The 16,527-nt window shown below is 36.1% G+C and overlaps 1 protein-coding gene across 1 annotated transcript; it reads left to right on the forward strand.

Moving 5' to 3' along the window:
• Nucleotides 1-533: 533 nt before the first annotated feature.
• Nucleotides 534-15,394, forward strand: MS3_00002620 (uncharacterized protein). Its single transcript, XM_051210224.1, has 4 exons — nt 534-5,182; nt 6,864-8,013; nt 12,315-12,566; nt 14,660-15,394. Exons 2-4 carry the CDS (start codon nt 6,931-6,933, stop codon nt 15,263-15,265), a joined length of 1,941 nt encoding a protein of 646 aa, XP_051070194.1. The 5' UTR covers nt 534-5,182; nt 6,864-6,930; the 3' UTR covers nt 15,266-15,394.
• The last annotated feature ends 1,133 nt before the right edge of the window (nt 15,395-16,527 follow it).

The following is a 16,527-nucleotide window of genomic DNA, read 5'->3' on the forward strand; positions in this document are numbered from 1 at the left end:
GTAACGCTCAGAGAAGTCACTAGTAAACACACTAGGCGTGGTGCACCTGTTAACATCGTTTGGGAGTGTCTTTACCACAGCGAGTACTTGTGCACGTGGTCTGTCGCAGTGCTCGTGTGCGTCAGATTCTGTATAGTGAACCAGTCTTATATATTGTTGGGTCAGAATGGTATAAGTTGAAGGCTGGGAGGCAAGAGAGTTCTAATCCTAAATAACTTAGGTGTCTGTCCCATCACAACGAGGGTGACCCGTACAAATAGGCGATAAAATATTCAAACATACAGGAACAATACCACTAAATGTAGGAATAAAAATGTGATATCCAATGTCCTAATAAGGAACAGACTCACAGTTTATTGTTCGATGTACCGGTTCACATCGGACTCACAACTAAAGATGCCACATGATTCGGAGCTTTATAACGTCTTTACACGTGACATCTTTATAATCGAATTATAGCAACCCATTCAAATCAGGTGTCAGAAGTGTAGTGGTTGGAAAATATATTTGGAAAGCTGTCGATGTGTTGGGAAGTGTTTGTAGTGAGCTGTGTATCAGTCACAAGGAATGCATAGCACAGTGTGCTTACTCGTGATATAGTATAGTTGCGTGGTCAAGCGTCTTCAGCCAGATGTGTCCAGTAAAGCTGTGTCAGAATCCACTGTTAAGGTCTTGCAGAAACATTTATTTAGAGGAGTTACTTGCCACAACAAGACCATACTTAAATACAGATATCTGTATATATATCAAGTGCAATTGAGTCTGTCTCGAGGCAGCTTTTGTTTAAACATCTCGACATAATTTATTATAACTAATAGGTTTTGCGGCGTAGTTTGAATATATCAAGCCGATCATTAGTTACACATTCAGGCAGAAGAAGCCTTTAATTTTAAATTATCGTTTTTTTTGGATTGGATTTATATTTTAATTGGTCAGCTGAAAGCTAATTGGGCCTCGAACGTATACTCATCTAGTCACGGGATTGCCGTTAACGGCGATTTTAACCAACTGATCTACTTGTTCATTACACGAATTTATGGTTTTCAATAGTTTGCATTTCATTTGACCATTAAGTACTTTTCTTCCGGTAAATTGTCTGTGTGTGTATAAGCGTTCGATTAAAAAAGGGCAGTGTTTTTTGAACTTGTGATTTTCCTTGCTTTGTATACTTTTTGCATCAAAAAGCATTCTTGGTCTACTTTAACTAAAAGTACTTCGGTTAATGTTCGAAATTTTTGCTAAACTTTGTCCTGTGGTACCTTTTTTACTTATTGACTGACACTCGTGTTCACATTGTGATCATATTGTGTTTTTAAACCTTTTTAATCAAATCACATTGGTTAGTAAGACTTATAACTGTGGACAACCAAACTGCTTGTTCACCGTTGAGGAAGGAATGCAGTGCGATGAATGTGAAAAGTGATACCATAAGATGTGTACACGTCCAAGTCCTACGGCATACAAAAATGCTCGAAGCCTAACTCGCATTGGCTTTGTATGTTTCGTTGTACAAATAGGAAGTTACTAATCCACAAGGCTATGAGCCTATTGGCTTTAACCTGTTGCGCTGATAACACGAGCACTGACGGTGACGAATGTGTCAGTGTAGTACGTGCTGCTACCGGACCCGTTAAACATCCGACTGTGATTGACGGGAAAGTGAAATCTCCGTTAACATTAACGAGGAGTGAAGTGCCGCTTGATATTGACATTGGTAATCATACACCTTCAGTGGAAATTGAAGACCCGGATAAAACTGTTACCGTTCCAAATAGCCCCGGTGTGGCTGTACTGAGTGATGATAAATGGACTTCAGTACGGAGAGAAAGAAATGAGAAGAAAAAAGCTGTAGGCGAAAAGCATCTGGTTATCAAGTCATTGGAAGAGACGGTATGAGAAACAAAAGCTCCACTGCGTGTTAAGACAGACCTCTCTGAGTGGTCAGTCATTTTTCATAAGTTAAGAGAATCTTCAGATAAGGAACCAAAGGCTAGATTTGAACACGACCTCAGTCATATTAAGTCCTTAATAAGCAAACTACCCCCAGATACAGTTCCAGGAGTTAGTATTTGTAAGTTTTATAGAATAGGACAAAAAGTGGATTCTGAAAGTCCTCAGAGAAGCCGCCTCTTGAAAGTTACATTTTCCACGGTTGAAAAAAGGAACCTGATTCTAGGTAACTCACGTAAACTGATTGGATCCGGAATATACTTCCGTGAGGATCTCAGCCTAGCCGAGCGTATTAAGAGATGAGCTGCAGAAGTGGAAATAAATGAGCGTCGTCGAAATGGTGAAAGCAACCTCGTCCTTAAGGGTTTCAAATTGTAAAAGTTCGAGGCAAAACGATCCCCAAACCACTCTGGGTGGTAAGGGAAAGTTCTCCACAGATTTAAAGGTATGCTAAACAAATGCTCGCAGCCTACTAAATAAAATGGCGAAGCTTAAGTCAATGGTGAATAAAGAAAAACCGGATGTTATTGCTGTCTCAAAAACTTGGTTAACGTCAGAATTATTAGATAATGAAATTCAGTTGACTGGTTTCCTAACCAGTAGGGCTGACAGATTAAACTGAAGGGAAGGCGGGGTTATCCTGTACACGAAAAGTACCCTAACCATAAGAGTAGCTGAGACAGTGGCACATGTTTCAGGAACACGTGAACTAGTGCGATGTATGTTGAAATGTAGACGGCAAGATATTTAATTAGTTATAGTATATAGCATTCCAGAACGTGTAACGGATGATTTTATCCAAAGTAAACTTCAGTTCTGGTGTAACAAGGGTAAAAGCCCTGTAGTAGGCGTCTTTAATGCACCGTACATAAACTGGGTTAACTTAGAAGTAGGGTAATCGATAACATCGTTCGATTGCAAACTGTTAGAAACCTCGATTGGATTAGCTTTATTCCAACACATTAGAAACCCCACAAGATATGACTTAAGGAATTCTTCTTCTCTTTTAGATTTAGTCTTCACACACGGTGATGACATTGGTCAGATGACTTTTCTCCTACCACTAGGGAGAAGTGACCGTGCAGTCATATTATTGAAATTCATGGCTGAGATTGCCTGTCAAACAGTTGCACCGGCCCGTCCTAATATATTGAAGGCAGATATGAATGCAATCAACTCCACAGCATCGGCTGAAAACTGGGAAATTGACTCAAGGGCATCAGTACAAGAGGCATGGACTCTTTTCAGGCAGTTATACAATCGAGTAACTCAACCATACATACCCTGGACAGCTCCAAAGAAGAAGAAGAAGCACGGCAATCCCTGGATAGGCCGGGATATTCGACGTTTACTAGGACAAAAAAAGAAATGTTGGCATCCGCCTTGGCTCAGCAGGTACGATGGAACGCTACAGATCGGTAAGAAACAAGTGTATAACAAAATTTCTGGAAGCTCAAAGAAAATATGAAATGCAGTTGGCACAATCTGCACTCAAGCAGCCCAAGAGAATATTTGCGTACATAAACTACAGAACAAGGATGTTACATTGGATTCCAAACCTAATTAAAAAAGGGAGTAAATCTGAAATGATGGATGAAGATCAGGAAAAAGCAGATTCTATGGTTGACTATTTTGGGGCAGTTTACACTCAGGAACCTCCTCTAGACAAAGAAACGGATCAAAATAAAGAGTCAACAAACCACCTGCTTACTGTGGGCTTCGATCAAGACGATGTGCTTAAGGCTCTTAGCACCTTAAACATGAAAAAGTCAACAGGACCAGATGAACTACACCCCAAAATCTTGAGACATATTGCACAATATATCGCGGCCCCACTGACTTAGATATTCAATATGTCACTTGACCAAGGTGTGTTTCCTATGGACTAGAAGGACGCGATCGGCACTCCCATACATAAAATAGGACTAAGACAACTTCCATCGAACTACAGACCTGTAAGCCTCATCAGTGTTGTAGTTAAAATATTGGGAAGAATATTTAAACGAACCATAATGGCATTTATGGAAATCAATAACTTGCTAAACATAGAACAACATGGTTTTAGAAAGGGTTTATATTATACAACGAACCTCTTTATAGCAAGGGAATTTTGGATAGAGGCGCTAGGCAACGGAAACTCAGTGGATTTTGTCTACATAGACTTCAGTAAGGCTTTTGACAATGTGCCAACTAATAGACGGCTATTGAATTAGGAAAACCTTGGTATTGCCGGACCTCTTTTATAATGGATTAGGGATTTCCTAGTAGGTCGTAGACAGAAAGTAAGAATAAATTCCAAGTGTTCCATCTGGAGACCAGTACTTAGTGGAGTACCTCAAGGTTCCGTCCTACGTCCTTCATTTTTTATAATGTATGTTAGTGATCTTCCAAGTATAGTACAGTCTCTAATGTTATTATACGCTGACGATGTAAAGATCTGGCGAGTAATAACTGGAGACACAGACTCATGTGTTCTTCAGGCAGACCTAAATAATGTGATTAACTGGTCTAAAGGGTGGCTGATGCCTGTAAACGCGGCAAAGTGTGTCTACATGCACTTTGGGGATTCAAAGGTTAATAGGTACAGCATAAGGGAAGTTCCATTATCCGTGGTCCGGTCTCATAAGGATCTGCGGGTGACAGTGAGTCATGATCTTAAGACGACGGCCCATTGCCGGGAGGTCGTAGCTAAAGGGTTTCGAACCCTCTGGGCTTTAAAACGAACATTCACTAAGTTAGATACCACCATGTCCACTACAGTATACACATCCTTAGTGAGAACTGAGCTTGAGAACTGCGTTCGGGCTGCAAACCCCTGTTTAAAAGGCGATTTGGATATCCTAGAGAAAGTACAGAGGGCAGCTACCCGTGCAATTTCAGAAATCCGGGGTTTACCATACAAAGAGCGGCTTGAAAAGCTGGACCTCTTTACTCTGTCCTGTTGCAGATTAAGAGGAGATCTGATTTTGATGTACAGAATACTGAGAAATGATTTCGAACCTAATTTATTCTCTCTTTTTCTTCACACTAGATCGGGACATCTCAGAGGACATAGCAGGCGAGTAGAAAAGCCAAGAACGAACAAACTATCCGTAGCATACAAGTTTTCACACCGAGTCATCAATACTTGGAACCTGCTGACCGAAGCAGTGGTGTTCGCACCTTCAATTGACTCTTTCAAGAGAAGACTGGACACTCACAGAAGCATACTAGAAAAGGAATAACACAGGCCGTAAGCCTTCTGTCCCTACTACACAAATCTGAATCTAAAATCTTTAGAATTTTCAGCCATCATGATAGCAAATATCCTTAGTTGAATCAAACTTAGTATTATGGGCTTTGTGAAAACGCATATTTTCACTGAACAATTTGATCAGTGTATCTGATGTCATTTGTCCAGTCATGATATCTTATCCGACACAAGGTGAAGCTGCTGATAAGTTAATACTAACGTCAGGAGAAAAGTTTTAGATAGTGATAATAACTCGGTTGATGTGTTTTTGAACTTTCATTGAATGATTTTGTTCGATTGTATGTTACACGAGTTCAATCAACGCTTTGACATGTTATATTTGTTAGGATTTCACTGAGATGAAGATAGTTCGAATCATGGTAGTCATGAGAGAGTCCTGGTACTCGGTTTTGTGCCATTTATTTGTGTTTAGGGAGGCATATCTGCAACTTTGATGGGAACGGTGCTTCCTATCACAATCGAAAGCATGACAAGCAGTGCTATAGTCTAAAATGTTATGACCGGGCTATTTTGATCACGATAGGGCTCTCATAGGACTGGAATGTTACAGAATCTTATGTTTTTCGTAAGTAATATTGACCTGAAAGACTATAATCTATTTAGATTTATTCATATGTACACATCACTTTGTCTTATTCACAGAAATATATAGGTAGGAACGTTTTTTAAAGCCTTAGGTTTTAGAAATTCAAAGAATGCCTAGTCATATATTCCTTCAAATAAAAGCATACTATGGGAATCTAAATAAGCGATTTTGTTATATATCACTCTTCCCCTTCTTCAGTAATAGTTTCCTTATCTATACAGAAGCATTTTATTTAACGAACAAATCGATGCAACCTAGTATTTTTTTAAAGTTTTACATGCATCCACAATGAGAGATAAAAAATAAGAACGAAATCGTCTGTTTATCTGCAAAATACCTCTGTAGTATATAATGCATTCATCGTAAGTGTTACATGTATTTATTTTAGCACATTTTGTCTTGGAAAGCTAAAAAGGAATGCCGTGCAAGAATAAGAATGTGAAGTTAGTCTTAAATGATTTATAGAAAGGAACTGGAAGACTTCATTTGACTCTTACTGTTACAAATAATGAACTTGTAAGCGTTGTAACACAGTGTTAGCGGGACATAGACCGGATTAAAGTATGCTCAATGCACGATTGCTTTGCTGCACGCTGATTGGATAAGAATTAGCCAATCAGCGTTAGTCAATATTTAGTGAAAACTAGAAATCTTCACATGTGAAAAACTATAAATATACTAACGTTTTCCCTATTGCACTTGCTTGCTTCTTACTTCCATCTAACCTTGTTATTTAGAATATAATCTCTTTCCTGTTCAACCGTGTTCTGATTTGGGGACTTTTCGAGTGAATCGGTGTCCGAGATTACTAAGCAATAGGAATAGCTGGGTTATAACCGTAAGAGAGAATTATAACACACAGATTCCATCTAAAATGTATGAGCATTAAGTTTGACGGGGGGGGGAGAAAATCGAAAGTGTAACTTTTCAGTGAATTATTCCACTATTTCAAGATTGTCAACATAACGATGATGAAAATATCAAGACCTCACTTCTAGGTATTTTGATCATAAACTTACAATCTTTTAAATTGTTACGATGCATTTTTGTCATACTTCTTTGATTTTTTTGTAGTACAACCCTTAAAAAAAGCACATCAGAATGATTACTCAAGCAAATAGAAAATAAAATACACAAAGCAATGCCAGATTACTGTCATGAGGAGAATTTAAAACAAACAGAGAGTGTTACTATGCATGAAGCCAATAAACATTATCCTAATGATCCAGGACTAGATGTAGCTTCACTTAAAATCATTGAGTTATCTAAAAAGATTAGAGAATTGAATGCTTCACTTGTGAGTGAACGAAACAAATGTAATAACTTATATCAAATAGTCCGAAAGTTGGAATCTGAATCGGTTAACTCATCAAACAAAAATGTTCTATGTAGTTTATGTAAACAGAACAACATCACAACGAACGAAAACATTGAAAACATATCAGACGATGCGGAACAAGAGGAGAAGAAGAACAAGAAGAAATTAAAGAAACTAGAATCTATTGTTATGGAATTACGTCAAAAAATTCAAACCTTAAATCATGATTTATTATTAGCTAAAAAAGTAATCGAATCAGAAACTGGTGAACTGATACCAAATTTAAATAGTTGGTTAATAAATTTAAAGCTAAAACCCGATGGAACATATGGAAATTGGCGTGGTCGACAACAACAAATTATTACATTAAAAAATCGTATTACAAAATTACAATCACAACTTACTTTAAAAGCTTCTTCTCATACAGAAAATTTCAGTTGTAAAGAGACTATGGAAAATGAAACATTTTCTGGTGCAACATTATTGGATATTCATTCATTTCAAGATAATAATGATGATAATATGACTTCTAAATCATCTAAACTGAATTCCATCATTGAACAAAATGATTATAGAACAACTAATATTATTCAATTACAACATGATAAGAAACAATTAAAAGATGAGATTGCATTAACTAAAAAAAATCTACAAAAAATTAAATTACATCATTATCATTTATTACAAGAACAAAAAGAATTAAAACAACAAATTTTATTTTTAATCAATAAAAGTAAACATGATAATGAATTAATTGAATCATTAATACAACATAGAAATAATTTACAAAATGAATTTAATAAATTAAATCAAATAAATATTGAAAAAACGAATGAAATAGAAAAATTAAATGAAGAACAATTAAATTTAAAACAAATAAAAGATGTAGAAATTAAAAAATTAGAAGTAAGTAAGCTAATGTTTCATTTTTTTGTTTGTTTTTGATTGAGATCATGAACCAATGGATGATGTTAGATCAGCATTGAGAACCTGGAAGCATTGGATGGTCGTTTCGTCGTATTGTGGAACTCCCTTAGCAGTGCGCATCCATAATCCTGCTCATGGGATTCGAATCTAAGACCTATCAGTCTCGCGCATGAACGCTTAACCTATTGGATCACTGAACTGGCCAACATCCAATGGTGTTAATATCTAACTTCAAATAATTCACGAAATTGAGTGACACATCCACCATTGTCTTCTGTGAGTTACTATCTCACAACAAACCCGGTTGAATTCCACTGGTCATTGCTTGTCACTAGAGCTTCAGGCGTGATATCCGTCTACCAACCAAAGGACATGTTTACTGCGCAGCAGTTCGTTCCATCCTACTTTATGGCAATGAAACATGGCTGGTAAGAGTAGAGGATATTTGTGGGTTACTAGTATTTGATCATAAGTGTCTTCAAAGCATTGCTCGTATATCCTGGGATCACCGAGTAAGTAATGCAGTTATTAGGAAACGGGTACTAGGTAAGAATGGCAAATCAATTGATGACGTAGTGAAACTTCATCAGTTGAGATGGCTGGGACACGTGGTACGTATGCCCAACCACCGACTGCTCCAATGAGAGATGTTTCATGGTCTAGGAGTAGGTTGGAAGAAAGCTAGGGGCGGTCGGACCAAAACATGGAACAAATCCTTGAAGTCACTGACAAGTGGACTGAGCCATGTTGGTAGATGTACACTACCTGGTTGGGATGCGCGAGACGATAGCAACTAAACAGAATTACTCAAATGAATATTGAAAAAACGAATGAAATAGAAAAATTAAATGAAGAACAATCGAATTTAAAACAAATAAAAGATGTAGAAATTAAAAAAATTAGAAGTAAGTGAAATATTTTATGATCAGTTTAAGGGGTTGTGGATATTGTTAAGTTTTTTTTTATTGAGATCATGAACCGATTGATGATGTTAGACCACCATTGTAAACATCAAAGCACTGGGTGGCCGTTTCGTCCAATTGTGGGACCCGTAAGCTACTAGTATTTTACCACAGATGCCTTAGAAATATTCCTGGCGTCTGCTGGGATCACCGGATAAGTAATAGTGAGGTTAGACACAGGGTATTAGGAAATGATGGTAAATCAGTTGATGAAGTTGGGAATCTTCATCGACTGAGATGGTTGAATCACGTGTTGTGTGTGCCTGAACACCGATTACCACGACGTGCAGTGCTGACCGATGTTCGGGATGGTTGGAAGAAAGTTAGGGGCGGCCAAACCAAAACGTGGCATCAGTGCACAATGCCAATAACTTCTGGTCTGAGCCATGTTGATAGATGCAGACTACTTGACTGGGGTCCGCGTGACTATCGTAACCAATGGTTGGAGACTCTTGGTGATATTGCTCAGAATCTATTACAATGTTGTAGGTGTATACACTCTCTGTCTTCTCTTAAACTATGAGATTAAAACCGCTTCATATTTTTCTTTCTATGAACTAATTCTTTCTCCGTGTATTATATCCTTATATGGAACCTTTCTTTTATATATTACCCCCATTGAAGTAACTACGTCTATGAATCCAGTGTTCATCTTGCTGTGCTAATGAGGTATGGCAACTTGGACCGATGCATAAATGTGCCTGGTCCTACGTTGCAGCTGACTGACTGGGACTCCTCAGCAGTGCTCATCCACGATCCCGCTCGTGGGATTCGGACCTAGGACCTATGGGTCTCGCGCGTGAACGCTCAACCTATTGGATCACTGAGCCGGTCGGGATCCAATGGTGCTCATGTCTAACTTCAAACAATCCACGAAATTGCGCCACCATCTTTCATTGTACTGAGGTAGACACTTGTTTCTACCCGACACGGATTAGCTCCTCCAGCGGGATCGTGGATGCACACTGCTGAGGAGTCCCACAAGAGGACGAAACAGCTTTCTAGTGCTTCCATTTTTTCAATGGTGGTCTAACATCATCAATCGGTTCATGATCCCAATCAAAAAATGTTTTATTATTATTACTTTTTTTAGAATGTCAAATGAAGATTTTGAAATGATGTAATAGATTTATAAGTTAGATAAATATTCTTTTATTCGCTGATCTGAAAATAGTTGATGCAAAAGTTAACATTATCATTTTGATCAATATTACAAAATTTATTTCTGTTTGTTGATGTTATTTGATAAATCTTGCTAATTGAATGCTATATTCGATTCTTAAGCTATTCTCGTCACCTCCAAGCTAGAATCATATACAGCGACCTAAACACAAGAGAAAAGTCGCAAAATATGCAAGAAGCACTTTACTCTCAAGGTTCGTTTTAGTATAGAATATACAAGGTTTTTTTATAGTATCTTAGATGTCCTTGGGTTCCCCGAAAATTCTGGAGCGCTACTAAATATAGTAGTAATATAGTAACCAGCCAATCAGAAACTCGACATGTGACTTTTTAATTTCTTATGAATGCTGATTGGATAAAATGTTTTTTAGTATTTTCTGAGCATTTTTTGTGTGGCTTTTGCTGGAAGTTTTCTAGATCATCCCAAACATTATCCATTAGGATAATGAAAGCTATGAAATTATGTCGATCAACTTGAAGAATTCCCTATTAAAAAAACAAACTTGAAACTTAGAAATGTTAACAATACTAATCAATCTTTACCGATATTTTAAAGGTTATTGACGATTACAGACAATATTATTAAACATGAGAAACGAGTTAATAAAGTATTTACTTTCTGAAACGTTGTAAAGTATGATTAGATGATGGTTGGAGGTAGTCAACAGGAAACCCTGGACCCGGGTTTCGTGCTACTTGGCACTCGTCAGTATGGTGTACCTGTAATCTTTGAGAGAACTGTTGCTCCCTGGCGGATTCGATTTCGTGTCACCCAGCTTCACAGTTAGAGACGTTACCACTGAGCTATCCGGGACGTGACTAACCTCCTGTAGGACTGAGATGTAATCACAATTGATTGCTCACTGGGTGGGTGGTGACCAATTCCTGCTTCGGTCTGGGCACCCGGGCAGTATCACAGCCCACACACAGATATGGTATGGCGCATATATATTTGGTGCCCTCTTGTACCAATATTTATGTGTTCCAAATAAAATAAATAATTAAACATGATTATCCAGAGAAGAAAATGTGATTAACTTACGAAAAGAATATCATTTTCATAGAAATTCCTGAAAATAATAAAGTTTTTAAGCGAATCAATAATTTTAAACTGGTATCAATGATAATTAGTAGTTCTAGAATACTTTAGTCTAGTAAATTTTGGTAGTTATTTGTTTAATAAAAATTTCCTATGGAATGTTCTGGGAGTAAATCACAAATCTGTACAATGTTTAGAGATAAATCTATATATTTTTTTGAGAGACTGACAGTTTGTTTTGAACTAATGTTTTTTTTTTTAAATATAAGAATGGGCTTTGTGGATGTTATAGTAATTTTAATAGTTGAGATCATGAGTCAAAACCATTGGATGCCGGCTCAGTGGTCTAGAGGTTAAGTGCTCGTACGTGAGACTGATAGGTTCTGAGTTGAAATCTCGCGAGACAGGATCGTGGATGCGCACTATTGAGGAGTCCTATACTAGAGTGAAACGGCCATCCAGTGCTTCTAGGTTTTCCATGGTGGTCTATCTTCAATTGACTCATGATTTCAACTATTGAAATTTTTAAAATATCCACAAAACCCCTTCTAATAGTAATCATCTGCTCACTAGTGACTGACTTCAGGAGGCATTTCCTGGAGTTCTAGTGGGAAGCCGTGACCAGTGGAGTTCAACCAGGTGTGTTGTGAGATATCAGCTCACTGAAGACAATGGTGTACAGTGGCACGATCTCGTGGATTGGTTGAAGTTAGACATTAACATTGTTGGATGCCGACTGGCTCAGTGGTCTAGAGGTTAAGTGCTAGCGCGCGAAACTGATAGGTCCTGGGTTGGAATCTCGCGAGGCGGGATCGTGGATATGCACTACTGATGAGTCCCATACTAGAGTGAAACGGCCATCCAATGCTTCCAGGTTTTTCATAGTAGTCTAACTTCAATTGACTTATGATCTTAATGATTAATGTTTTTTTTTTAGTTCAGTGGAAGAAAATCCGAGTTCACTATTCTCTTAACCTTACATAATTGGTTTTCATTCATGAGTTAAGTCATTCAAATGTCAATTAACCTTCTATATCTATACTTATTTATTAAGAATACAATATGAATAATCACTAATATTTGGATTTAAAATATAGGAAATTATTATGGAGAAAAACCAATTAATTGACAATATGAATGAACGTCTTTCTACTAATAATCAAATACATTTGAATACATCAGAACATCAAACAAATAATGAAATACCATCTAATGTAATGAATTCATCCCATTATGATTTGGATTATATTAAGAATTATAAAATTGAACGTGATGGATTAATAAAATTAATAGAAACTATGGAATGTAGAATTGAAGAACTTATGAATGAAAAAATGAAACTTGAAATGGTAAGTTTAATAAATAAGAATTTTTATCGATTGCTTGGATTATTGGGTAAGTAATAGTGAGGTTAGACGTAGGGTATTAGATGATGATGGTAAATCAGTTGATGAGGTTGTGAATGTTTATCGACTGAGATGGTTGGCGTTTTGGAATATTAAACTACTGGGACCGGGAGGTAAATGGAAGGCTAACTGGATACGTATAGAAATCTAGTTAACTTGAGTAGGAGTATAGGTTATATAAGGGACGTTTATAGAAACTTAATTCAATTCAACCGGTTGTTATGATAAAATCATTACGGATTGATTGAAGCTATTACGTTTTACTTTAGTAGTATCGTGTTCGCTATGGAGTCCTGAGGCTAGTTTCAATTGCATGTACTATTATTGATGGATATTTCGAGAAGGCTCCTGAACTACATTGTAAAATCTATTTGTCGCTACACCATTTCCAGTAATGGTTTGAATATTATCTCTTCTTCGTAAGCACTAACTTTACGTAAAGCCGACTATCTGGTTTATCATTTGTATATAGCTGAAAATGATTTTTTTAATGAAACATCAGATATTGGACCAGTAAATGCTGGCCAACCCGTTTCTCTAATTCTGGAACTATATAGGCAACAAAATCCACAAATTTGTTAGGGATTGAAGCAATTATATACAAGACTCTATAAGAGTACAATACTGAGGTGGAACTGAAGTAAGTTCATGGTGCAAACCGTAATATAACTGATATGCTACTACAAAATCACTTATTAATATAAAAATCATTGTGCATTCGCTAGTGAGTAACTTTAAGAGGTAGCTCTTAGAGCTCTAGCGAGAAAATTTGATCCTTTGAGATCGAAAATGTTAGGGATAGGACAAATATCACCAGAGTTAATGGATAAACAGCACTCGATATCGCGAAATAATTAAAGTTGCGATTACAAACCACTGTACGTCAAGTCAATGGTATTTATTTATTCAAACACATAAATAATGGTACAAAGGGACACCGAGTACATATGCACCACACAATTTACTTGATTTGTTTGGCGGCTGTGATACTGCCAGGGTGCCTAGACCGAAGTAGGTAGTTTCCTTAGGGAGACACACTCGTTGCCTTTGACCTAAATGTCTAATCCACAAGGCATTGGCGCAACGTCAGGAGATGCAATCCCATGGTAGCCGGTGACCAACGATTGGTTCATACGCCATTTGTTCCTTCAGGATACTGGAGCCCATGTACACCATTGGTTTGGAATCATTGTTTTCCAACTCCCCTAGGTAAACTCTCCGTATCCACTAACCCGGTTAAAGCGCCGAACATTCGGTTTTCGTTCTCCCAATTTCGTAAACAACATCCCCATTGCGAGAGGGCAGTGAGTAGGACTTCCATGGTAGTATAGCTGTATACACATGGCTATGTGAGAGTATTTCGAGAAGGAGAGCTAACTCTCCCCACTCTCGGCCATACTAAGGCATTTTTTGGCAGGGAGCAACTTAGTGGTATGAAGGTTAAATACTTGCCACAAGGCCTGAAATCTATCCTAGATGGTGTCATAAATGTGAACTGTTGAGGAGTCTTTTACTTGAATAAAACAATTATCCAATGCTTCATAATTTTCAACAATTATCTAACTAAAACCAATTCATATTACAACCAAAAAATTTAAAATGAATAATCTCTACAATCGCTTATAATGAAAACATACACTATTCATTGAAAACTACACAACGTGCTTTATAATTATAATAGTATTATAGTGAAGGAGAACACAGGTAAGGACAACCGAATTATATTTAGCACAACATTACAGAGTTACTTGGTAAAATAGAAAAACCATACTATAATACTTAATTTGCAAAATGTTCATTAATTGTCTCCAACTTCATTGTTCTTGCATTTCCATACTCATTGCTTTCTATCCCCTCTCTTCCTTTCTTGATCTTCCCCCATCTTCTACTGCTGCCAGACATTACATTTCTGACTCACATCATATTACTACTTATATCAATATAAGTAGCACACACCACAGTATTATTAAAAATAAATGATCATAAAATATATTTCTCTATTGCTTTTTATTTCTTTTTTGTTTTTGTTTTCAAAGAAAAATGCTGAATTAACAAGAAAAACGCTTTTGAAACCAAATGTAAAAAATCAATATTTTTTGATCAATGAAAAATCAATAAAATCGGATGATTCCCATAATAATAATAATAATAATAATAATAATAATAATAATAATAATAATAATAATAATAATAATAATAATAATAATAATAATAATAATAATAATAATAATGGTAATAACAGTAATGATAATAATAATGGTAATAACAGTAATGATAATAATAATAATAATAATGGTAATAACAGTAATGATAATAATAATAATAATGATAATAATGAGCAATTATTTCATTATCTTACCAATGATAATTATATTAAAAATTTAATTCAAAAATGTTCATTATCATCATATTCAATGAAAATTATAATTAAATGTATAAAACAATATCAAACTATATTAATACAATATTATAATGAAATAATAAATTTAAAAAATAATATAAAATTAATATTAGATTATCATAAAGATGATTTTAAATTAATGATGAATATTATTGATGAATTAAAACAACAACAGCAACCACCACAGCAACAACAACCACCACCACCACAGCAACAACCAATGCAACAACGACAACAATAAAGAAAAGATATAAAGAACTACACATTTAAAAGAAAAAAAAGTAGTACTTTTATTGATTTATTAATGGGTTTATTCAATGTGATCGTTTTTTTAAAATATTTTTGTTGGTATAAGATAGAATTCTCAGTACATGGTTGTTATATCTTGTGGGCTGTGTACCCTGTTAATTGTATAATGTGATGATACTGCTAACTACAGAGCAGTGACTTATCGATTGAACCAGTGACGCGTAAAAAACACGTGTGAGAAGTCTAAAGTACTTATCGGTCCTGCTTCCTGCCTAGGCCAACCAGTTCAGTCCAGAATACCAATCTCAACCTCTGGAATATGAATCATTTATTTCAAACATACTGGGTTTATATATCAACCAAACAGAAAACATCGTACCATAAAATAGGAAACAACATTCGTCCAAGATTTAGCCAAATGTGGCTTTGGATGAGAGAGGTAGTAATTGATAGACAGGGCACAAATCAAGAATGGTAAATCGTATAATTATAGTTCATAGGTCAAATATAAGTCTCACAATAAGAGGGACATGAATATGAATAGTTTAGTCATTCTACAATTATACGATAAGAATGTACGTATAGTATTGATTCATAAATGGATCCCAACAGTTACCATTCATTATCCTTATCGGGACCTAACAGTTTTACTCTTTAGTTTAATAAAATAACAAGAACTACAGTTCAACATTATCAATGTAAAAGTTGTAAATGAAAACTTGATGTAAATGTTTATATGATTTTTCATTATTAATGAAATTATTCTTGAATAAATTTGTAAATCTGATGCTATTTTGATTTATCAAGTTAACTGTCGTAAGAAATTCATGAAGTAAGAGCCTCTTAACATCTAGTTCACATGTAATAAGAGAAACACTAATATGAATAGTTTAGTCATTTAACAATTATACAATAAATGTATACGCATAGTATTGGTCCATAAATGGATCCCAAAAGTTACCATTCATTATGCTTATCGGGACATAACAATAGTATTTTAACCAGTTGTCTATTTCTTATTTTATGATCGATAGCTGACGATAACATATTAAGTGATCGGTAGTAAGATTATAATAAAAGACATGCCCCCAAATGCCCTGGTACGCCGAGAGTGGGAAGAGTCTGCTCTCCCTCTCGAAATGCTCTCACATGGCCACGCGTATATAGCCTCTGCCAGGAAAGTCCTACTCACTGACTTCTCGTGGCATTACTTTTGTTTACGAAATTGAGAGGACGAAAAGCGAATGTCCGGCG

This window comes from Schistosoma haematobium, chromosome ZW (assembly GCF_000699445.3).
Source record: "Schistosoma haematobium chromosome ZW, whole genome shotgun sequence".
In the NCBI taxonomy this organism is placed as follows: Eukaryota; Metazoa; Platyhelminthes; class Trematoda; order Strigeidida; family Schistosomatidae; genus Schistosoma; species Schistosoma haematobium.